Source organism: Sorex fumeus, unplaced genomic scaffold, assembly GCF_029834395.1.
Source record: "Sorex fumeus unplaced genomic scaffold, SorFum_2.1 ptg000072l, whole genome shotgun sequence".
In the NCBI taxonomy this organism is placed as follows: Eukaryota; Metazoa; Chordata; class Mammalia; order Eulipotyphla; family Soricidae; genus Sorex; species Sorex fumeus.
This window is the reverse complement of record NW_026606129.1, coordinates 33,917,063-33,943,338: the sequence shown is the minus strand read 5'-3', so window position 1 is coordinate 33,943,338 and position 26,276 is coordinate 33,917,063. Positions and strand designations below refer to the sequence as shown.

Here is a 26,276-nt window from a genome sequence, read left to right as displayed (position 1 = left end):
ACATTGCACTCCTGGCAGTGCTAGGGGACTCTGTGGAGTACTGAGGATCAAACCTTGGTGACAAGGCAAGCACCCTTCCTGTGGTACTCTCTCTGACCCCTCTTCTCTCTATTTTTAATGGGGGTTGTTTTTTGATGTTGTTGAGTTTTGTGAATGATTTTTATTTGTTCAATATTTGCCATTTCTCAGATGGATAATGTACAAATATTTTCTCCCATTTAGTTACAATGTGTGTTTTAACCATAGTTTCTTGCACAGTGCAGAAGTAAGACTCTTTGTTTAGATTTAGATTGAAGTAAGCCTCTTTGTTTAGTTTTGCTTTTGCTTCCTTTGTTGTTGGAGTTGAATCATTGAATTCACCTTTGAAACCACTATCATGGAGAGTTCAGCCTATATTTATCTTGACACATTTCACAGATTCCAGCCTCACTTGAGGTTCTTTAGTCAATTTTCAGTTAACTGTTGTATATGGTATTAGATATGATCCAGTTTTATTATTTGCATGTGCTGGTTTTCTAGTTTTCTAGAGAAAATCAGTTTTCTCAACACCACTTGGTGAAGAGGCTCTTCATCTTCAACTTTATGCTCTTGGTTCCTTTGTCATAAATTAGCTCCATAGATCTGAGGGCTTACCTCTCTGTCAATTATATTACATTGGTATTTTATTCCGGTGCCAAACTGTGATTACTATAGCTGTGTAGTATAGTTCAAAGTAAAGGAATGCAAAATTCCTACCTTTTTATTTTTCTTCCCAGAATTACTTTGACTGTTTGAGGAGATTTGTGACTTTATACAAATTTATTAGTATTTATTTGAGAATGCCATTGGAATCTGCATAATGCTTTGGGTAGGATCGTCATTTTAACAGTGTAAATTATTCTAGTCTATGAACATAAATACTTCTTCATTTCCTTATGTCTTCTATTATTCTAATTCTCACTTAGAGTTTCCAATCTGTATCTTTACCTCCTTTGTTGATAGGTGACTTTAGACACAATTGCAAATGAGATTTTAAAAAAATCATTTCCCTTCTACATCATATTTTTCATATAGAGTTCAATCAGATTTTTGTGTATTTTTTAGTCTGCCATTTTTACTGTATAGGTTTATGCATTCCATTTTTTCCCTCTGAGGTTGTTAGGGTTTTCTTTTTAGAATATTATCAACCACATGTAGTCGTAATTTGACTTCTCCAATTTGAATCCCTTTAATTTCGTTTTCTCATCTAATTGCTTAGGGCTAGAACTTGCAGTACTATGTTGAATAATGGTGGTGGTAAGAGTGAATATACTTGTCTTGTGCATGACCATAGAAAAAATTTTTCTATTTTTTACCAGGTATATTAGTTGTAGTTTTGTTGAATATAACCTTTATTATATTGAAGTTTCTTTCTGTAATTTATTTATAGTTTTTACCATAAAAGGGTGTTGAATCCTATCAAAAATTTTTCTACATCTGTTGATTACATCATATGAGTTTTGTCTTTTATTAATGTAATCTATTATTTCCTTTAATTTGTTTCTATTGAACCATTCTTTCATCCTTGGTATTTCACTTGATCATATAATTTCACAGTCAGTATCCTGGCAAGTAAATTTTGTTTTAGTTAGCACCTCTTAGATATTTTAACTTCAAATTTGAAATCCTACATAAATTGCTATGAAACTTTAAGGATCATAATCAAATTATAATTTTCAGTAACAGGATTTCAGAAAGATTCTTTTTGTGTGCATGGTAAAAATAGAATCAAGGACCTCAAACATTCTAGGAATAACATGTATTCTTTGTGTTGGTTCAAAAAGCTTCTTTCTCATATAGACAAGACAAAGCCCCAAAAGGAGGCATCAATATTAATTTATTCTATATTTTCAATGCTATTTGTCTCTTATAAGTAATATTCCATACCCCATCTATTTCTACCTTTGCTTATTCGTCAATTGCTTCGAGCAAGCCCCAATAACGTCTCCTTCGTCCTAGCCCTGAGATTTTTAGAAAAGTGCCATATTCAAGGCTCTTTCAGGTGTAGGAGAATGAGACCCATCATTGTTACTGGTATTTGGCATATCGGGTACGCCACGGGGAGTTTGCCAGATTCTGCCATGTGGGCAGGTTACATTCGGTAGCCTGCCAGTTTGTCCAAAGTAGAAATGAGATAATAAGATGTCTTTGCTTATGTTGTGATAATTCTCTTTTTCCTGAACAATGCCAATTTTTAATCCTCCTTCAATTTACCTAGGTCATAATTTGAAGGTTTTGTATTTAAATAAACTTACAATCAGAACTACATACTAAAACTCTCCTCTAAGTCTGTTTGATCATTGAAGTACTTATGCTAAATTCCCATCCAGTTTATAAGTAAATGTGAAACCTACTTTGTTAAAGATTGAATGGATATCTAATCTACCATGCGGCTTTCCTACTGGACTTAAAGTTTGATGCTGATAAGTGATATAAATCTCTCATTAAAAAGAAATATAAAAATATATGTTTTTTACTCAGATTTTAGGAAGTTTCAGTAAGTTCAGTAGTCTTTGTCTAAATCCCTACATTTGTCTATGTGTTGTTTCTTTGCCTGTATATATTTGGTCTCAAGAGATTCGCATTTTTGTTTTGTTTATATGTCAGAAATAACTGCTTTATTATACATTCTTCATATTTATGAAAATTCTTATTGCAAATTACGAACATTTTTGTGACATTTATTTTTAGGTACCTAGTAGAAGAAATCAAGAAAAGAGAAGGATTCAAGTTACTTATGGAGGTAAGGGATTTTGGAGTAGTGCTGATGATTTTACCAGTCAACAATGATGAAGGTGATAATTTTTAATCTATTTCGTTGGCTTTTATGTTGTAGACCTAGAAACAAGTCATTAGCTTAATTCATAAAGTCCATTATGTTAATTTAGTCTATTAGTGTGTATTTTTCCTTTGTTGGATTCACAGAGAGCACGATTGCCTTAAGTATTGAAAATTAAAGTGTTCAATAATAATTACCAAGGATAATTTTGAATAAATTATGACCTCTATCTTGATATATAAATTGCTTAATGATTGTGCTGCAAATTTTGAACTGTGCTTTAGTGGTGCCTGCATGTAAAAATCAATTAAGTGAATATAGAGCAATGCATACAGCTTTCTCTTTTTATAAAATAATGAGAGCATAGTAGCTTTGGAGCAATGGCAAAATAAGACATGTGTTGTTGCATTATATGCATGTATGAGAAATGAGTAGTTAAAAGTTGAAAATATATTTTTCATAAATACATACTTTTCAAAAATACAATGTGCCATAAAATATGGAAAATGTTGAATTCTAATTTTTGAGAAATATGTAATTTGAGGTTATCTTGCATCTCATATAGTTCATAGAGATTTTAAACGAAATGTAAAAATTACCTGGCAATTGTAGGTCAGCAACCTATACAGTACAAATGCAACCTGATTTATAGAACTTATATACTTAGCAAGATTCATTGATCAACTTCTATTTATCAAGTACAGTTCTATACAGAGTAGTTTATACAGAGAAATTTCTTTATAGAATAATGTTTACATTCAAATAGAGTGTGTAAGGAATAAGCAAAAAATATATATAGAAAGTATCAAATAATGACATCTATATTTAAAAAAAACAGATTTGTGAGATATGGCTTTTTCAAAAAAAAGCGGAGAGCTACAAATTGGCAAGTATTATGGAAATTAATAGGTTAAAATATTCACATGTGGATAGAGGACTACTGGTTTGTTTTTGATAGTTTAGATGTAGTGCCAAGGATTAGCTTTCCCTTCCTCCCTCCCTTCCCTACTTTCTTTCTTTCTTTCTTTCTTTCTTTCTTTCTTTCTTTCTTTCTTTCTTTCTTCTTTCTTTCTTTCTTTCTCTCCTTCCTTTCTTTCTCTTCTTCCTTCCTTTCTTTCTCTCCTTCCTTCCTTCCTTCCTTCCTTCCTTCCTTCCTTCCTTCCTTCCTTCCTTCCTTCCTTCCTTCCTCCCTCCCTCCCTCCTTCCCTCCCTCTTTTTCTTTCTTTCTTTCTTTCTTTCTTTCTTTCTTTCTTTCTTTCTTTCTTTCTTTTTCTTTCTTTCCCCTCTTTTCCTCTCCTCTCCAATTCCCTCCTCTCTCCTTTTCCTCAAGGTTGTCTTTAACCTGATATCTGAATTATGATAAATGCTCATTCATGTGTCTGAGAAAAAGGCACTCTGAATACAATCAATATGTATCTGAAAAAAATTGAAATATTTCATGTACTTATGGAGTCAAAATAGGTATAAAAAGCAAAGATTAAGATGATGGAGGGGCTGGAGAAATAGTACAGTGGGTGAGAATTTTTCTTATACATGTTGGTCTGAGTTTGATCCCTGACACTCAATATGCTCCCCACAGCTCATCAGGAGTGATCCCTGAATACAGAGCTTGAGGTAACCCCTGAGTAACTCTAGTTATGGCCAAAAAAAATACCCAAAAAATTGAAGATGTTTGAGTTGGAGATGTGTTCAGAGATCAGATCAGGTGGCATCAGGTAGGTCATGATTAGACCTTTGGATTTATAAGTAGAGTTATCAGGGAAGTTTTAAGTAGAGAATACTATGGGTTCTATTTTAAAAGATCATCTTGGATGTTATGAGAAAGAAGGAATAGTCTGAAAGAAAGACAAGAATTGAATAAATGAGACAAAGGATTCTCAGGAAGACAAGTCATATCAGTTCAGGTGAGATAGGACATTGTTCCTCAAGTGTGTTTGGGAAATATTTCTCCAGACTCTTTACCCCAGGGCTTCCACTGCTTTCTAAAAAGAAATCATTTGATTAGAAAGTTCTCAGAATCAAAAGTTCTAGAAAACTACGGATCAAAAAGAACTTGCAAAGATAGCAGAAGAATTAATATTTAAACACCTTTCTAAGAGTACGACAAAGAATTAAGAAGACAGATTTAGAATGTCAAATATTCTGCAGGACAGCTGACCTAGTTTATTCGACAGGTAATCAGTATAAAGGAAAGTAAAGGAAGGCATAAAGATGATTACTTTAGGGTCAAAGAGAACTAAGAGAAACATCAACTAAATGTAACACATGGAGCTATTGTAATGGTAAAAAAGTTAATTGTCAAAAAAGTAAATTTCAAAACAGTTATACAACTTGTAATATGAACGGGTAATGGAAAAACAGTAAATTATGGATAAATTTTAGGCATGGTAATGACATGAAGATTACCTAAAAATGTCTGTTCTTTCTGTAGATGTACACTTAGGTGTGTAGGGGTGAACAAAAGCAATATAATTGCCTTAAGTTTGAATTTAAGTCACCATCTTTATTTTACTAAGGTTGATGTCTTTATTTTATCAAGCTTTGCTTGCTTTACTTTTCTAGTGATGGAGTGCTAGTTCCTTTGAAAAGTTACATATATATATATATCTCAAAACTATATTTTCACTTAAAACGTTAGAAGAAAAAGTGATTTCTTAAAAAGATGACATGACAGATCAATAGTACAGTGGATAGGGTGTTTGCTTTGTGATGAGCTGAACTGGGTTCAGTTCCAGGCACCATATATGATTTCCCAGGCCCTCCATGAGTGATCATTCAGCACAGAGCCAGGAGTAATCCCTGAGCATCTCTGGGTGTGCCCTCCAAAAAACAAAGTAAATAGTTGAAATTATTAATAATCATTTATATATCCCTCCTAAAGTCTTTAAAAAAGTGAGTGAAGAGATTTATTAATCTTTATCTCTAAGGAATTGCAAATACTCACCTTATTATAAAAAAGTAATTTTTAATAAGTTTTTAGCTTTCTTCCCAAAATGCTTTATCATTGGGATCCACTCACTCAATTTAGTGAAAGCAGACCAGACATAGTATAGCTGTTAGGGGACTTTCCTTGTATGTGGCCGATCTTGGTTCATTCATTAGCATTCTTTAGCCACCTATGGACCCTTTAGCACCGCCACGAGTGATCTCTTAGCACAAAGCCAGGAGTAATACCTGAACACTGTCACTATAACCCCAAAACGAAACAAAACAAAACAATTAGTGATTGTGACTTCCTAAATGGTGTTTCAGAAATCCTACTTAAAGAATTTTTGTATGTGCTTTGTATTTGCTTATCTATTTGTATTTTATTTGTAAAAAGTCTAGTAGATGTTGATCTTGAACTTCACAGATCAGTGTCAAGTAGACTACCCTCTTTTTTGTTAAATACTGCCTTTAATTGACTTAATAATAACCCTAATGCATACTAAAGACATACATAGATTTAATTGGACATTAAGTCTGTTAAACTGCCAGCTCTAGGTTTCTGAGTTTAGAAAAAAAATTGGTTTGTATATATACACCCACACATATATATCTATACACATATACATACATAATTATTTTCCCCATTGTTTAGCAGATGGCAATGAGAATGCTATATTAAGAACATGAAATCAGCATAACAAACCAATGTATACATTTTTTAATATCCTGTCCTGAAAAGAGAAAAATTATATACATCTATCTATCTATATTCTTAAAGATGATGAAAGGTTATCATCATCATTAATGCAAATGAAGTCTACATTAATCTAAGATTCTTCTGTGTTGTATCTAAAATCTAATAAATACTTTCCCAGAGTAAAATCATTCTTTTTTTTTCACTTGTTTTATTTAGTTACTGTGAAATCATAAAGTTATTTGTGATTGGGTTTCAAGCGTACAATGTTTAAACATCAGTCCCCTCGCCAGTATCTATTTCAGTCCACAAGTTACATCCCAAACTCCATATGCCTAGCACCAACCAGTCGGCTTCTATGAGAGAAGTCATTTTTTAAATATATTTTTTGCACTGTGACTTACAGTACTGTTGCTGATATGGCTTCATGAATAATAATTTGCCACCTTTAATTACCACCTCTTCCTCCTGGTTGAATACTTTACTCTACCATAGATATTACCCCTTCCCTGTACTATTCTCCAGTCTCCTCAAAAAGATAACTCCAGTTTCCTACTGAATACCAGTTCTCACTAGTTCTCATTTTGTTTGCTTCCATTGTCTTTGGGTAGTAGTTATTCCACCATTGTGTTTCCTTACATCCCACATATGAGACAGTTATTCTGTGTTAATCTCTCTCCCTTTGACTAACTTCACTCAGCATGTACTTCTCCAGGTCCCTCCATGTAGCAGCAAATTCTGTCACTTTATCTTTTCTTATGACAGATTAATATTCCACTGTGTTTCTATACCATACTTTCTTTATCCAGTCATTCTTGAACATTAAGGTTTTTTCCAGATTTGGACAATTATGGATAGCGCTTCAACTAACAGGGGAGCCAGTGTCTTTTCTCCATTTTGTTTTTTGACCCTTGCAGTATATTCCAAGAAGTAGAGATGCTGAGTCAAATGGAAACTCAATTCCTAGATTTTTTAGAAATGTCCATATTGTTTTCTAGAAAGCCTGGACCAGTGATATTCTACCAGCAGTGAATGAGAGTCCCTTTCTCCCCATATCCAAATGAACACTGGTTGTTCTTCTGATTGATGTGTGCCAGCCAGTCTCTGTGGTGTGAGATGATATCTCATTGTTGTTTTGATTTGCATCTACCTGATGCAAAGCATCACTAATATTACCTCATATTCCTTTTGGACTTTTGTGTTTCTTTTTTGAGGACATTTTTGTTCATCTCTTCTCCCCATTTTTTTCCCTTTGGGGTTGGATTTTTTTTTGTAAAGTTCTATCAGTGCCTCATATGTCTTTGATATTCACCATTTTACAGATGATTAAATAATCAGATGGATAAATAATATCTCCCATTCCATGAGCTTTGTATCCTCGTTACCATTTCCTTCTAGGTGCAGAAACTGAATTTTGTGTAAATCATTGTTTATTTTTGCTTCCACTTGCTTGATCAATGGTGGTTTATTCTTGAAGATGCCTTTAGCTTCAATGGCATGGAGATCTTTGCATAGTGTTTCACTAAATACATTCATTCTTATACTATCACTTACATATTTTATTTTGATATCATGGGAAATTTAAGTATTTAACTTTTAAAATTTTCTTTTCTTCATTTCTATATTAGGAAGAATTATTTTGGATTCATAAATTTTTCAATTTATAAAGAATTTCAAGCCTGTCTAGTGAACTCCTTCTCATAGCAGGATATCTCTTGATAGTTTCTATAACAGATTGACCTTTGCCTGAACACCTTCTGTGTTAGAGAATTCATGGTTTATTTCTCTTCAAGAAAGCAGCAATGTAGAGTGATCTTTTGATAATAATTGAATTAGATCACAAGAATCATTTTTTTTAAAATACAAGCATATCTTTAATTTTTCCAGTTTGACCTTTGCACCACTTTAACTATTCATCAGTCTTGAAATTTTTTCCTGTCTTGGTGTCTTTGCCTTTGCCAATTTTATTTCTTTCCATTCTGTCTATGAAGATCTTTTCTTTTGAGTATACTCCTCATATTCACTATTTGGGCCGTTATTGGGTTCACATATTATTGAAAATTCTTATTCATATCTAGAGCTTTACCATCATAAACCTTTGTATGACTTGCCTCCTAAACTTGAATTCTTTGTATGTAGCGTTTTTAAATTTTATTTTATTTTTATAAAGTACTTCACAATATATGATTACATTTAATATTTGAACACCAGTCCTACCACCATTACACCTTCTCACCGTCATATTTTGGATGTTTCCATCCTGAACACCAACCCATGACCCAAAGCAGAACTGAAATAATTTATTTTGTATTGTTTCTTATGAATAAATAACTGAAAATGCTCCAAATAAGTTTTCTTAGAGGAAAGTGTGTGAAGATTTTTGTATTTCACCCAGGGGCCATTAAGCCCTTCGATAAGAGATCACTAGCATGTAACATGCTATTAAGGGTTGAATCTTGTGTGCTTATATATATATATATATATATACACACACACACACACACACACACATACACACACATATACATGTATACATAAAAATATATTTCCCTAAGATTGGTTGCTTTCTACTTTAAACCCCATCGAATGTGGTGTGCTACTCTTGGAATATGAGTGGTGTGAGATATGAGATGTTGTGGCCACATGGTCCAGGAGTAGGTTCAATGCTGGGTGAGGCTCATCCAAGGGTGAGGAGAGCATCCGTGAACACCAAGGAGGTTGAGTTCTGGATGTTTTAGGCTGCTGGGGCTGGGTGTCTTGGGGTAGGGCGGGGCCTTAAATGCCCTGCTCTGGGTTGTCTCCAATAAAATATCCTGGCATGGGGTCTGGTGGTATGTTTCCCTCCCCCGCTCCTCCCCTCACCTCTTCTTTTTTCTTATTTCCCATTTCTTTCCTTCTCTTCCCATTTTTCTTTTCTCTTTTCTTCTCTATTTTTTCTTCTTTTCTTCTATTTTCCTTTCTCTTCCCTTCTTCTTTCTCTTATTTATTTTTTGTGGCCACACCTGGCAATACCCAGGGACAACTCCTGCAACGTTTGCATTGCGCTATCTCTCTGGCAAGAGTACTGCAGTTTTCGGAGCCTCTTCCTGTTTGTCCCCAAGGTTGTGCCGGACTTCTTTAACCCCCAGGTCAGTTAGTCCATCAGCATTTGAACATGAGACTTGGCTTTCTCTGCGTACATGCCCCAGGCGTCCTCTAGGACCTTGGGAGGTTCAACATCCCTGAGCCTCTTCCTGTTCATCCCCAACACTGTGCCAGTCTTCTTCCTCCCCCAGGTTGTACCCCATCCACACACCAGGTATCTGTAGGGGGCATGGCCTCTTCAGAAGTGGGCATGGCTTCTGTAGAAGTGGCCTAATTTTGGACCTTTCTTAGAGAGAATTCAGATATCAAGTAATGAAGATGTTCAATGAACTCAGTGAAATAGTGAGACAGATATCCAGTAAATTGAAGGAGGACATGAAAGAAACAGTGAGTCAGACAATCGAGAAAATCCAGGAAGAAATGAGAGCAAAAATTGGAAAGCTACACACAGAAATGTCACGAATCAAAGATTCTGTAGATGAAATAAGAAACTCACTCTGTGCCCTCAACAGTAGAACGCCACAGCTAAAGACAGAATCAGTGAGCTGGAAGATCAGCTGCACCAAGCCAACAGGCAACAACAAACAATGGCAAGAGAACTCAGAAGAGCTCTAGAGAGAATCAGAGTCCTAGGAGATGATTCCAAGAGGAACAACATTTCAATCACTGGAGTACCAGAAGGTCAGGGAAACAATTCCAGTGAAAAAGCCACGGTTAAACAAATCATCATTGAAAAATTCCCAGAGCTGGACAATGCAGCCATTCATATTAAAGGAGCTCAAAGGGTCCCAGCTAAAAGAGACCCTAATAAAAATCCTCCAAGACATATCATAATTACAATCATGGATGCCGCGGATAGAGACACAGTACTGCAAGCAGCATGGTCCAAGAAGGAAATCATATACAAAGGAGCACCCCTTAGATTCACAGCAGACCTATCAGAGGAAAACCCCCAAGCTCGAAGACAATGGTGGGATATAGTGAAAAAACTCACTGAAATGAACACTTCACTAAGAATACTATAACCAGCTACATTCTCACTCAAACTTGAAGGAATAGTACGCCATTTTATAGATAAATAGCAGCTCAGGAACTTCATAGACGCAAAACCAAACCTAAAAGAAGGACTAAAGAAGCTACTATAAGACCGGACAAACCCTACAAGCATAATAGACCCTTACAGAAAGATGACACAAAACCCCATAACAATAATCTCTCTCAATGTCAACGGTCTAAATTCACTAATTAAGAGACACAGAGTGGCAAAATGGATTCAGAGACAGAACCCAACATTCTGCTGCCTACAAGAAACTAATCAAGAAGAGTCAGAGCAAACACAGACTCCAAGCTAAAGGATGGAAAACAATCCTGCAAGCAAACAGCTCCCTCAAAAAAATGGGGTGGCCATACTAGTATCTGACAACATCAATTTCGGGTTGAAAAAGATTAGAAGGGACAGTGAAGGCCATTTTCTATTCATCAAGGGATACGTACAATAGGAAGAAATCACACTCTTAATGTATATGCACCTAATGAGGGAATAGCTAAATATTTAAAACAACTGCTAACAGATTTTAAGGAGGACAGTGCTAGCAACAATAGTAGCTGGAGACTTCAACATCACCTTATCACCTCTGATTAGATCAACAAGAACAAAACTCAGCTTGACTTTAAAGGAAGAAATAGAAGAGAGAAGGCTTATAAACACATGAAGGATTTACACTACAGAAAGAAAGAATTGAAGAAACAAAAACTCTCCCAAACAGTTACTATGAAGTCCATATCTATTACCAAAAAGAAACAAAGACACCACAAAAAAAGAAAATTACAGGCTGATATCCCTGATGAACACCTACGCAAAGATTCTCAACAAAATGCTAGCAAATAGAATTCAACAACTTATCAAAAAGATCATAAACCATAACCAAGTGGGATTCACCCAGGGGATACAAGGATGGTTTAACATTCGGAAATCAATCAACATAATCCATCATATCATATCAGGGCATTCAGGTAGGAAAGGAAGAAATCAAGCTCTCACTGTTCGTAGATGATATGATATTATACTTAGAGAACTCTAAAACCTCTACCAAGAAAGTCCTAGAAACAATAGACTTGTACAGTAATGTTGCAGGCTATAAAATCAAAACACAAAAAACCATGGCTTTCCTATGTGCAAATAGTGAGAGAGAAGAAAGTGACCTGATAAAAACAATCCCGTTTACAATTGTCCCAGAAAATCAAGTACCTAGGAATCAGCTTAACTAAGGATGTAAAAGATCTGTACAAAGGAAACTATAAAACACTACTTTAGGAAATAAAAGAGGACATGAGGAAATGGAAAGATATCCTCTGTTCATGAATCTGAAGTATTAACATTGTCAAAATGGCAATACTCCCCAAAGCATTGTAGAAATTCAATGTGATCCCTATGACAATAACCATGACATTCTTCAAAGAAATCGAGCAAAGACTCCTAAAATTCATATGGAACAATAAGCACCCATGAATAGCTAAAGCAATTCTTGGGAAAAAGAAAATGGGAGGAATCAATCTTCCTAACCTCAAACTCTACTACAAAGCAGTAATAATTAAATCAGCATGGTACTAGAACAAAGGCAGAGTTTCAGACCAATGGAACAGGGTTGAAGATACTGACTTCTCCCCTCAAACATATGATCATCTAATCTTTGATAAGGGAGCAAGAAATGTGAAGTGGAGGAAGAAAAGCCTCTTTTACAAATTGTGCTGGCCAAACTGGACAGCTACAAAAAAAAATGTGCTCAGGTCTCTACCTAACACTATGTACAAAAGTAAGATCATAATGGATTAAATACCTCAATATCAGACTGGAATCCATAAGGTACATTGAACAAAAGGTTGGCAAAACCCTCCATGACATTGAAGCTAATGGTGTCTTCAAAGGTGTCACATCACTGGCCAAGCAAGTGAAAACAGAGATAGACAAATGGGACTTCCTAAACGAAGAATCTTCTGCACCTCAAAAGGCAGCTCAGATAGAGAAGGGAGCACCAAATGAAGGGTGTTGGGAGGATCCTCCCAGGATGGGAGAAGCATGCTGAAAGTAGACTATAGACCAAACATGACTGCCACTCAATGCCTCTTTTGCAAACCATAGCACCCAAAAGGAGTGAGAGAACAAAAGGGAATGCCTTGTCACAGAGTGAGGGTGGGATGGGGGGATGGGGAGTGGGAGGTATACTGGGAACCATGGTGGTGGGAAATGGGCACTGGTGGAAGGATGGGTATTTGATCCTTGTGTTATTGAAACGCAAGCACAAAATTTGTAAGTTTACAACTGCACCTCATGGTGTCTCACTAATAAAAATATTAAAAAAGAAAAAGGAACAGTGACCAAAATAGACAGTCCACAGAATGGGAAAGGATATTCACCCAATACCCATTCGACAAGGGGTTGATATCAAGAATATAAAAAGTACTGGTTGAACTCCACAAGAAGAAAACATCCAACCTCATCAAAAATGGGGCAACAAAATGAACAGAAACTTTCTCAAAGAAGAAATCCGAATGGCAAAAAGGCAATTGAGAAATTGCTCTAAATCACTAATCAGCAAGAAGATGCAGATCAAAACAACAATGAGATATCATCTCACATCACAGAGACATGCCCACATCCCAAAGAACAAAAGCAACTGGTGTTGGCGTGGATGTGGTGAGAAAGGCGCCCTCCTTCACTGCTGGTGGGAATGCCAACTTTTGGAAAACAGTATGGACGCTTCTCAAAAAATTAGAAATTGAGCTCCCATTTGATCCAGCAATACCACTCCTGGGAATATATCCCAGAGAGGCAAAAAAGTAGTCGAAGTGACATATGCACTTGTTTGTTCATTGCAGCACTGTTTACAATAGCCAGAATATCGAAAAAAAGCAAGTGCTCGAGAACAGATGACTGGTTAAAGAAATTTTGGTACATCTACACAATGGAATACTATGTAGCTGTTAGAAAAGATGAAGTCATGAAATTTACATACAAGTGGTACTACATGGAAAGTACCATGCTAAGCGAAATGAGTCAGAAAGAGCGGGACAGACATAGAAAGATTGCATTCATCTGGTGAACATAAAGTAACAAAATAGGAGACTGAAACCCAAGAATACCCGAGATAAGTACCAGGAGGTTTACTCCATGGCTTGGAGGCCAGCCACACATGCTAGGGAAAAAGGCAGCTCAGATGGAGAAGGAAGCACCAAATAAAGGGTGTTCGGAGAAACCTCCCAGGATGGGAAATGCATGCTGAAAGTAGACTATGGACCAAACATGATTGACACTCTATGCCTCTTTTACAAACCACAACACCCAAAAGGAGAGAAAGAACAAAAGGGAACGCCCTGCCACAGAGGCGAATGGGATTGGGGGTTGGGGGGGGTGGGAGGGATACTGGGATGATTGGTGTTGGAGAATGGGCACTGGTGGAGGGATGGGTATTCGGTCATCGTATAACTGAAACCTAAGCACAAAAATTTGTAAGTCTACAACTGTACCCCATGGTGTTTCACTAATAAAGTTAAAAAAAATAAGAGTACTGCAGTTTTCAGCAGACTCGCACAGACACTTCAAATGCAACATTTTCAAAGCTGAAGTGCAGCTATTTTCTTTATTGTAATTTAACTTTTAAAAAAAATTAAACCTCTAACAAAAATATTGATGTCTTTATTGTCTCTCTTTCTCTTTTTTTTTTCAAATGTATATTGGGTATTTAATCTTTTCTACTTCCAAATCCATGTTCTTACTTCAGACTCTCATTACTCCTCATGTTACCTTGTTCTCCTAACTCATATCCTATATTCAGTCTTAGACTTCACTAACCTATATTCCAAATGACAGGCACACTATGGCCTTTATGAACACAATATGTTCCCCATATTAATATTCTTCCGTTTTCACATTGCCTCTGGGATCAAACACAAACTCCAAAGCATCAAATATGAGGAAACTCTTCGTGAAGTGACTCCAGTTTCCATTTCCAGATTCACCTCTCATCAGTATATTCTGTTCTCTAATCCTTCCAAGAGCTTGGTTTCCCTTTCTGCACTTCTATTTCAACATGTCTTTTGCCAGGAACATTTCTTGCATTATGAGAAATTTCTTTTTGTAAAGCTCTTTCCATTGTACCTTAAGTCCCTTGATCTAGCTCCATTATTAGTCTTTCAGTTACTAGAGAGAAGCATAGTTTATAACTTTTTCCTCATTTCAATGCCTAACCTAATATCTAGGATATAGAAGATTCTGCTTATAATATTGTCCTTTATAACTAAATTTTTTCTTCAAACATGTTACGTAGATATTAATATTGTGATTTGTCATACTAAAAATTTATTTTTAATCAAAATTTGAGGGTAGGCAGAGTGATAGTACATTGGTAAGTGGTTGCCTTGCATGCAATTCAATTCCCAGCACCCTAGATAGTCCCCTGAGCATTGCCAGGAGTGATTCCTGAGTGCAAAGCCAGGAATAACCCCTGAGCATTGCTGGGTATAGTCCCCAAACAACAGCAACAAAATTAAATAAAACAAAATGTTATTGAAAAAAACTTTTAGGAGTGATAGCACAGCGGTAGGGCGTTCGCCTTACAAGCGGCCAACATGGCCGACCCAGGTTCGATTCCTCCGCCCCTCTCGGAGAGCCCGGCAAGCTACCGAGAGTATTCGATATGCCAAACACAGTAACAACAAAATCTCCAATGGAGACGTTACTGGGCCCACTCAAGCAAATCGACGATCAACGGGAGGGCCTTTACCTTTACTGTGAAGTTACAGTTATTCATGATTGTGTTTTAGGCATACAATGTTTCAACACCAGTTCCTTCACCAGTGTCCTCTTCACTCCACCAGTTACATCTTCAACCCCATTTGCATCCCACCCACAAGTCTGTTTCCAATTGGTCTCATATAGAAATGAGATTATCATCTCTTAATATTGTCATTATCATCTCTTAATAATCTTTCCTGACATTAGAATATATGCTTTATTTCTTAAAATGCATCTTTACTGTTTTGTTCAAAGATCAGAATAATATGTACCTATTTCTCTTTAGAAATACTTTTGTACTTCTCCATGAATTTTTAAAGATTATGACAAAATTTTTATTGTACAAGTCTTTTGTATTCTTCACTATCCTATTCATGTATGGATAGGTTCCTTTTAATGCTGTTTCAATTTTATGATGGTTGATAAGATTGATGGGATATGAGTCTAAAACACCTGCAGTCATCATCTATGTAGGGAACTGAGTACATGTGAATACTTTTACTATGAAAATACTCATTAATCTTTGAAAACTCTTGAACAAAATCATTGTATATATTAAAAACTACAAAATAAAGAAATGAAAACCTCAAATATGTTCCGTGTGAATATTCAAAGGAAAATTTTATCATGTTTAATCAATTACAACAATTTTGAAAATGATAGCACAGTGGTAGGGCGTTTACCTTGGTTGCAGCCAACATGGCTGACCCAAGTTCAATTCCTCCGCCCCACTCGGAGAGCCCGGCAAGCTACCGAGAGTATCTTGCCTGCATGGCAGAGCCTGGCAAGCTACCCTTGACGTATTCGATATGCCAAACACAGTAACAACAAAGTCTCCAATGGAGACGTTACTGGGCCCGCTTGAGCAAATCGATGAACAATGGGAGGACAATGACAGATTACGCCTAAAGCTTTCTACCCAATGGAGCACCAAATTTTGTTCAATGAGATAAAATATCATAAAAGTTTCACAAGTTTTCACTTGCCATTGCCCTGAAGCCATACTTTCTAAAAGAGACTGGGCAAAAAGAATCATAGATACATCGCTCCTAAAGTATACAACACTAAAGGAATGTCACTAAAACAAGTAAATTTAAGAAGTGATTCAAAAGGTCTTGATATTAACTTAAAATATAATGCAGATCTGGCAGAAGATAAAACCTACTATAAAGTGATTTATAACTTTATCATGGGTCCTGGAACTAAAACGGAATTACTAATTTAATGATGTATTAGTCAGGATTCAACAACAAGAAAAAAACCTGTACTGTAATTTAAAGTGGCAATGTGCAATGCAAAGACATTAACAGAAGATTTGGAGTTATGGGGATTGCCTTTCAGGGAGAAAGAGGACCCCAAAAGTTTAGGACTAGCAGATATGGAGAAAAACCACCACTCCTAAGAGTAATTGACTTTCCAGGCAAAAGTTTGCTCCCTCCAAGAGCTGAGTAGGGGAAAAGGTACTGTGTGGCTCACTGGAGGTAGAGTTCAACAAACTACCACAGGGTCAGAAAAGATTCTGTAGGAATTCACTTTCTGTTTTGTTTGGGGCCTCACCCAGCGATGCTCAGGATTTTCTCTGGCTCTGTATTCAGGAATTGCCCTTGTGGTGCTAGGGGGACCATATGGGATGCTGAGGATCGAACCCTGATCTGCCACGTTCAAGGCTGTACTTTGACTCCAGCCCCAGAATTTACTTTCTGGGGTGCCGTGGGATCCCATCCATAGAGAGGAATCATGTCTTGGTACTCATTCAGTCTACACACACAGCGCTGCCAGAAAAATGATCAGAAGGTCTCACTGAAAGTACTCACCTACCTGATTTAGTGTGCCAGAGTTGGTCTTGGGAAAAAGCTCATGGAGTCACTTGATTTCTGGTCACTTGGCTCAGGAGACCCATGACATGAACACAGGAGATGCCAGGAGAGGTACCTCTGCTTTATCAGTGTCCCTCCAGCTCCCTCTACTGACAAGTCTAAAATCAGACCAGGTGGTAAAGAGAAATTGTTAGGGTTAACCTCCCAAATTCACCAAAAATGGGTGGATTTAGAACTGAGAGGTAGTAAATTGATAAATGACTTACATATTGTGTGGGGGAAAAATCTTTGATAAAAAATATATGGGTTCCTAGGATCTGTTGAGACAATACTTTTTCTACTTTCCAATCAATCATAATCACTTAACTTGGAAAGATGTATTCACACAACATGACTAAATAATTTGGAAGATCAGTACCTTGTATCCTAAATTTTAATCAGAAATTCACATACTAATTGTGTAAAATTTGGTATGAAATCAAACCTGGAAAGCATCATAGATGATTCCTGCCTCTGTACTCAGAGGTGACCTTTGGCTGTGTTTGGGGGACTATATGTGGTACTAGAAATTTGAACTGAGCTAGGCCACTTGGAAAGCATGCTTCCTACATTCTATTCTAGATCTGCCTCTAAATTGCATAACTTTCAGAGATGATCAGAATCTTGGACTAAAGAGATAATAATAGGGTGCTTGCCTTGCATACAGTTGACTCAGATTTGATCCCCTACACCTCATTTGGTGCTCAAAACCCTCCTAGGTGTGCTTCCTGAGTGCAGAGTCTGGAATAAGCCCTGAGCACCACTGGGTGTGGCCCAGAAATAAAAACAAAACAGCAAAACAGACTGACAAAGTCTGATGATGTAAGTTTGCTGAAAATGAGCTGAATTGTATAGAAGTACACTTTGAACCCACTGTACATTTTGAGTATTAGTAAATTTTTTCTTTTTTGTCAAATACAGCATGTTACAAATTTAGGAAGAGGAAAGATAAGATCAAAACCTTTTCTGTTGAGCTAGCAGTGTTTCTGGGCATTAAAATATGATTTAAAATCCACTAAAATAAGAACTCTACATGGTACCAATCTTGATTTTAAGATATAAAGTGATAGCCGTTTCCTCCTTCTGAAGTACCTTGAAACTTTATAATGGCACTGAAGCATAACTCTGATGGTTATTGAGAGCTGTTAAAATATTGGTTATTGCCTCTGCTCTGTGTTTGTGGTGGGGAAATGGAAGTCATTTTAAATACTGTCAGTGCTAAGACTCAAATGAGGGAGGCTCTGAAGGGGTGGATGTGATTCATTGTCTTTTTCTGGATCTAAGTACTTGTATCTAGTTTGTAATTCCAAAACAGGATTATTTGTGATTGTCATTAGCATGGGACTTCATATGTTTTTGTTCAGAGAATATGAATGGTATGGTAGAGATCTTCTTTATATGATAATGTCTGAACAAAACCTGTTCAAGAATGATATCCCATATCATTAACCAAATAATGTCTTATAGAAAATAAGATTACTGGGACAGATACTGGGCTATCTGTTTGTTGACCAAAGGTTACGCACTACCTATTTCAGAATTACCCGAGTTGCCTCTCAAAATGTCAGTTTTTTAGCTGTTTCTTTCACAGACTTAATCAGTTTCTAGGCATTCTGAGCACAGAACTGAGAATTACATTTTGGATAATTTCTTCTGATTCACCCCCCCCCCCCCTATTGATGTTTGAGAGCAAGGAGTCAAGGTGATCTTATTTTCTTTTTTTTTTTTATTTCAAAGCAGCATTAACAATATTGCTTGTTTGGGGGGGGGGGCACACCTGGCTTTCTGCTCAGGGAACTGTATGTAATGCCAAGGACCAAACCCTGTCAGTAAGACAAGCACCCTACTTGCTGCACAGGCACTCCTTCCCCCAACATGAGCAGTTTTATCAGAGCAGGCAATAAGGAACTTGTCAAGGAAAGCAGGAATAGATGACAACATTGGCTAGAGAAAGAATTTAGAGAAAGAATTCTTGGAAGGATATCATGGTATAAGAAATGACTTAGAGCACTGAAGGGAAGAACCATGGTATCTCCCTCATGTATATATCAGCTCCCCCCCCCCCCCACCCACCCAAGCCCCACCAGGAGTGATCCTTGACTGCAGAACTGGGAGTAAGGTCTGAGTATCACCATGTATAGCCCCAAAACAAAAATAAAAACAGAGCTAGGTTGAATCACCTTCGTATTTTATGAGATTTTTTTTATCATGAACCTGTGCTTATCCTTTGCACAGAGGAAAGAACTCCCCCATGGGTGTACTAAGTAAAAAAATTTCCAGTATGCTATTATCAGAAATAAAGTAGAATAGATGTCTATTTTTATTAGATTTTGATTTCTTATCACAGTAATACAGGCATGATAGTTTCTAAAGAAACTAGCTAAGGAGTATAATCGCGTTCTGAAATTACTATTAGGTTTATAATAGGTTAATTAGGAGGTTAATAAAAATAAATAAATTTTAAAACCTTGTAACTTTTCTTAATCCACAGCCTGAATATGCCAATATTTGCTTTTGGTACATTCCACCAAGCCTTAGAAAGATGGAAGAGGGCCCTGAGTTCTGGGAAAAACTTCATTTGGTGAGTCATCCATGAATTGTATTTCTCTTTGTGATGGGACAGATTGAATGCTCACTGTCTATTGATCCTATAATTGATACTCTGCTAGTAAAAGCCTCTTAAAATCCTGGTTCCTAACTTATTGCAATGTAATGAAATTCCAGAATGTTACAAACAGTGTTCACATTTAACAAATTCGTATTCTTGACTTTCACACACATTCAAAATAATGTGCTGTGTGCAAAGTGATCGTTGATGTCAAGAGAGGGGTTCGGCAGGGTGATATCATTTTACCGAAACTCTTCAGTGCCACCCTCGAGAACATCATGCGAAGACTGGAATGGGAAGGAATGGGAGTGAAGATAGATGGTCGACAACTACACCACCTCCGCTTTGCTGATGACATTGTTTTAATAACACCAAACATCAGCCAAGCAGCACAAATGCTGGCCGACTTTGACCGTGAGTGTGGAAAGGTAGGACTACAGCTGAATCTTACGAAGACAATGTTTATGAGAAACAGCCTCGTTCCTGATGCCCCATTCGCTCTCAACGGAACCACCATCTCCGAATGCAAAAGCTATGTGTACTTAGGTCGAGAGGTCAACATGACAAATGACCTGGCACCCGAGCTGCGCAGGAAGAAGAGAGCGGCTTGGAACGCCTTCAAGAATGTCGAAGAAATAGCTAAGAGGATGAAGAACCTCCGGCTCCGGGCACATCTCTTTGATTCCACTGTTCTTCCTGCATTAACATATGCCTCAGAGACCTGGGCCCTACACAAACAGGATGAGAACGCTATTCAGGTCTCCCAAAGAGGAATTGAAAGAGCTATGCTTGGAATATCACGTTTCACTCAAATGAGAGAAAAAATCGGGAGTTCTGACATCTGTTGACGATCAAGAATCAGGGACGCTGTCTCATTTGCCAAGGTGTCAAAAATCAGATGGGCTGTTCATGTAATGAGATTTAAAGATGACCGCTGGACTAGAGCTGTTACTGACTGGATTCCACAGAATGTCAAAAGACCGCGTGGCCGCCCACCTACCAGATGGTCAGACTTCTTCGTGAAGATCATGAACGATTGGTTTGAGGCTCTTCATGTTCCCAGAGCGAACAGATGCCATTGGGCTACACTAGCACGCGACAGGGACAAATGGAGACGTTACTGGTGCCCGCTCGAGCAAATCACCGACTAACGGGAAATTAAGTGATTAAGTAAGTGTGCAAGGTAATCATGGAGTATATTAGAAGTTCTAATGCACAGTGCACATCAGGAAGTATAACCTGGTGATGGGACACAAAGTAAAAGTTGTATGGTGGACAATGGCTTCTTTCAACTCTGCCCCCATGTCTCCATGTCACACACCTCAGAGATCATGTCAGTAGTCTAAATCTGGTCTCCTTTGTACGAGACTGTTCGCTCTCCACCGATCTTGTATCTTATCTCCAAGTGAGAGAGAGACAGAGAGACAAGAATGTGTATATTTGTGTGTGTGAGAGACAGAGAAAGATAGAAATGAGACAGAAACAGTGTACAGCATGGAATTTAACTTATCGTCAGACAAAATATCTTTGAACCTTTCTCCACAGACATTTAGCATGAGCCAACTCTCCAGAGTGAGGAGAAGCCCTGGGATCTAGGCATTTGTGTCTCTCTCCATATATCTCCTCACTAGACCATGAATCTTAAAATCCTGCCTCAGAGGCCAGAGAGAGAATACAAGGAATGGGGCTTTTATGTTGCATACCAGAGGCCTCTATCAAATTTATATGTTCATAAAGCCTCTCCAGTGATAGCCTTAGAGACCCTTGTGCATCACTGGGTGTAGCTCTGGAAGCCCTTGAGCAATGTGACCATCCTTGTCACCACATGGCCCAAGTAGGACTATCTCTTTGGGCCTGATCTCTGAACCTTCAGCCCAGTTGACTGTCACTGTTGTTCTTGGATCCATGAACATTTTCAGGAGATGCCTCTAAAAATCTGGCCTCAAACTAAATATTTTGAAGAAATAAGCAGTCTCATGAATTTACATGACTTGGTCCACACCTGTGCCATATAGACATAGTGCACTGAAGAGACCAGAGGGGCCTCTCCTGGGGATCTCTGAGCAATGAGACTTCACAGTGTGCTGGTATTATCAAATTTGGGCACTTTGCTGGGCCCTGCACCTTTCCACTCAAGCACACTTTCTCTATGATCCCAGTTAGAAAAAGCTTTGACCTGTAAACTACTCCCTACCCTCAATGGGAAAATCAATGAGAATTTTCACAGATTTTATAAGCGATAGCCCTTCTACTTGCCCTACAGTGGAAAAAGGAAAATAACAGAGTCAGGCAAGCAACAGAAATTTCTGTATTCACCCTGGCTCTGCATTAGACCTACAATTAGGGAGAAACCTAATGGCAGGGGGCAAATGAGTAAAAAGACATAAATATAAGAATAAAGAGCTACTGAGTCAGAGAGATAGGGGATAGGTACTTGTCTTCCATGGGACCAAGTCTGATTTTATCCCTGGCACTATATTTGGTCCCCCAAAGCAGTACCAGGAGTGACTTCTAGGCACAGAGCCAGAAGTAAACTCTGAGCTCCACAGCGTACGCTCTCCCCCTCCACCCCTACAAACAAAGCCAAATAAACACAAAAGTAAGATAGATGATGACAAGATATTTCCAGGTGAGACCTGTTTGCTATGGAAACAGAAAGGCCTTCTCTCCCAGTGTGTGACACATTGCTGAGAGGTGAGCAGTAGGTAAATGCCAGTCTGGAGACAATTGTAAAGAAGTAGATTCTAGGACAAATCACACCACAGTGACCCAGGAACTTTTTTTTTTTAATCGAATCACTGTGAGAACAGTTACGAAGCTTTCAGGTTTAAGTCTCGGTCATACAATGACCAAACACCCATCCCTTCACCAGTGCACATATTCCAACACCAAGAACCCCAGTATACCCCCCACCACCCCTACCCCTGCCAATGTGGCACATGATTTCCACATTACTCTACTCTACTTTGATTACATTCAATTTTTCAACAAAAGAAAAATTATTATTTGGAATTTCCCCCCAACTATCAGACCTGCTGAGAAGACATCATTAGATAATTTGTTTTCTATTGCTGATAATGAAGAGCATATGATGTCATGTGGCTACAATAACAGCCATGCAATTTTGGATTTCTGATATTGTAGTAATCAAGTTTGGAGGGATTTCTGCCAGAAGCCGCTGGGTTCCAGGATTGGTTTGTGTGTATCTGGGATCATGGCCATTCAGAAGTGGGAGGAGCCATTTGTGGGCAGCAACTCAGGGTCTCGTCAGGGTGGGGATAAGTGTCAATTTCAGCCCCCATCCTGTGAGGCCCCATGAGTCTTGTCACTGCAGGCGAATACCTCTCAGTCCAATAGGCTCTGACAGATGGTGGTCACCATGCCGTCGAGGGGAAGAAGGCAGAAGGGCAATGTCCTTTTCCCCCCTGGGGTGGAATGGGGCCATAGCTTGATTCACAGTCCAGAAGCATGAGCCACCGTGAGATACAGTTACAAAGCTTTCATGTTTGATATCAGCTATACAATGATTGATCACCCGTCCTTCCACCAGTGCAACATTTCCACCACCAATATCCCCATTATCCCCTCCATTTCCACCTCAGTTAATACTCTGTCTCTACAGCAGACAATTGCTCAGATACTGTCTCTATAGTTTTGTGCATTATATTTTGCTTGCATATTCCCACCACCATTCAAGCCTGTCATCTAGGGACAGAAGCCAGATCATCTATTTTCCATTGCTCACTTTGTATATCAGGAAAGGTCGTGCAGCTGCACAAGTGGCTGCGTGATTCAGAGGAATAGTCCTGGTGCCCACAAAATAGAGCCAAGCTTGTAGAAGCTCATGGTCACCGGGATTCCATCTGAAGAAGGCAGGGAGACTGCAGCTATTTCATCTAGGGCACCCCGGTAATATTGGCTCGGTTGGCTCGGAGAATTCTCAGGTGTTGTGTTGCCCGCTGGGTTTCTTCACTGCTGAGTGTGGCAAGATGGCACCGGGGGTTGGTTGAGGGTGTGATTTCAAGGATCAGGGACAGACTGGGAGCCGGGATGGAACTTCCCAGTTCCAGCACCTCATGTGGTTTGGAGGAATGGTCCTGGTGCCCACATACCTGAGCCATGCTTGTAGAAGCTCATGGTTGCCGGGATTCCATCTGGAGAAGGCGGACCAACGAATTTGTGAGAGGAGGGTGTGGGATGTGGTTAGAAGTCCACAGGGGAACAAAGGGAAGAGGAGGGAAGTCAGATGAGGGCAGCAAATTGGGTCATAGGATTCTCATCTTCCATAACAGGGAGCCCAACATTTGTTTCATTGCCTAAATAGGAGGAAGAGGAAAGATAGGGAGCATTACCATCAGGTCATCTGAAATCTGAGCCACAGCATCTTCTTTAGGCATCAGATTATTTTCTGTTTATTCCTGGATTATTAAAGTGCTTGCAAAGTAGGATAATAGATTCTCAATTTGTAGTAGTTCAATCTCTTGTCAAACCTGAGATCAGGCAGCAAAGAGGGGGAAAGATGGATGACGTTTTCTGTGCCTTTGCCTCAACAAACCCTTCAATACCCATTTCAGGCAGTTAGCATAGTCCTTGGGATGTGTCTGCATTTTAATCACACAATGCAAATGGGAAAGTGCTTAGGAATACATTTCATATGTTAAGTAATCCAAAAAGGGCGGGGGGGGGGGGGAGAATTGAACAATGTGAGGTTTTAAGGTGAGGTTTCTGGGAATAATATTTTTTCTATTTTGATGGAATGCAACTGACACTTTTTTGATGGCATGGGGGAGTAATTGTTTAGAGCTGAGGAAGATATGTTTAATATTTTTCTCACTTTTTGATTGTTAAGAAAAGACTGTGATATTTGTATTCTACTGACTCAGGATTGTTGCACAGACACAGATAAGAATAACCAAATAGTCACATTATGTTTGGAGATATATTTGGCTCACTCTTTCTTTTTATAAAGTCATATATATATATATATATATATATATACACACACACACAATTCTTAGGAGTCAGATACTTTGACAGATAATGTACTTTCAATGTTCAACCAGAAATTGAATTTAATCAAGATGGTCTCCTGTTTTCCTAGTATTTGTCAGAATTGATTCTGTTATTCATGATTCTCCATCCCTATACTCATAAAGAAATACTCTTCATGAGTCATTTAGAACCATGGTGCTTCCTTGTCCCACCTAATGTTTTTGAATGTTGTTATATTTAATTGTTGTGTTTGCTTCTGATAATTAAACATGTATGTTTCAGACATATTCTGGGCTTCCTTTTATTTTCTATGTGGATATATGTTTGTGAGTTCGGAAGGAACAGAGGAAAATAGTTCTATTGTTGATCTATGTGGCTTTCTGCTTGCTGTTGTGTGAGATGCAAGGGTCTGGATTATAGCCTGCGGTGTTCTTCAAGTACATTTGAGATTTAGCCTGAGATTTATCTTGTTTGGAGATTCAAATAAAAAAAAAACAAATAAGACTTTGTTTCCCCTGATTCTGAGAAGTGTCAGGTTGAACTGTCAGCCATTTAATAAGCTTTCCTTTTGACAGCAAAAGGAGAGGGATACGTTGGTCATGAATCTGGAGTTCCAGAATGTGACTTCTGTGAATCTGTACTTGTAAAGCATGCATGCTCATGTAAGATAATTTTTTGAGAACACAATTATTGTGCAATCTAATAAAACTCTGAGAGTTGCTGTGTTACATTATGTTCAATCATTAGGTTCCAACAGCTTCTCTTTTTAAGATGTCCCCCATAAAATGCTTTTCTCGCTGATTCTTTCTAATATTTGTGATATTCTAACCCCTTATTACCTCTCTACCCAGAACATATTTGCCTGTTTCCTGATCTTTTTCTCCTGCCATTTCTTTCCCTTCATTTATTTTCATTACTCTCTGCATGTTCGTGCTTCAACTCTGCTTTATCAATATCCCTCTTCTGCAGGAAGTCTGCGAATGACTTTCTGTTCTCTACAGTAGCAGTTCACAACCCTGCAGACTGCTATTTAGAATAAAAATTGTTAATGTTCCCTTTACTCTCCTAATATGAAACTGAGAAAAAAACACGACCTACTTTGTAAAAGACAATAGAAGAGAGGCTGGAGAGATATCACAGTGGGTAGAGCACTTGCCCTGCCCATGGCCCACCTAGGTTCGATTCTCAGAACCCCATATGGCCTCCCAAACCCTGTCAGGAGTGATCCCTGAGTACAGAACCAGCCCTGAACACCACTGTGTGTGCCCCCGCACAAATAAATCAAAACAGAAGCATATCAGGAAAGAAGTGTTAGTATATAGTAAAGCATATCTCCTACTTCCTACATTATCTACAGGACACCATTAGCAATCCCCAGGAGATGGTAAGATTCTTATATACTATTAAAATCACAGTGAATGTAAGCCACATACAAGTGCAGCTTTGGACAGGATATGGCTGGTACAGATACAGGAAGAGTGTAATATCAGGGATACAATTTTTTGAAAGGGTGCACAACTCTTGGT

At 38.1% G+C, this 26,276-nt stretch overlaps 1 protein-coding gene across 2 annotated transcripts in view; it reads left to right on the top strand.

The window, feature by feature from the left end:
- GADL1 (glutamate decarboxylase like 1) overlaps positions 1 to 26,276 on the top strand; it is a 222,509-nt gene that overhangs the window by 131,185 nt on the left and 65,048 nt on the right. For both annotated transcript variants that reach the window (XM_056129603.1, XM_056129602.1), the window contains 2 exons: positions 2,710 to 2,761; positions 19,642 to 19,731. In XM_056129603.1, coding sequence (XP_055985578.1) covers positions 2,710 to 2,761; positions 19,642 to 19,731 — 142 coding nt within the window. The remainder of the gene's footprint in view (positions 1 to 2,709; positions 2,762 to 19,641; positions 19,732 to 26,276) is intronic.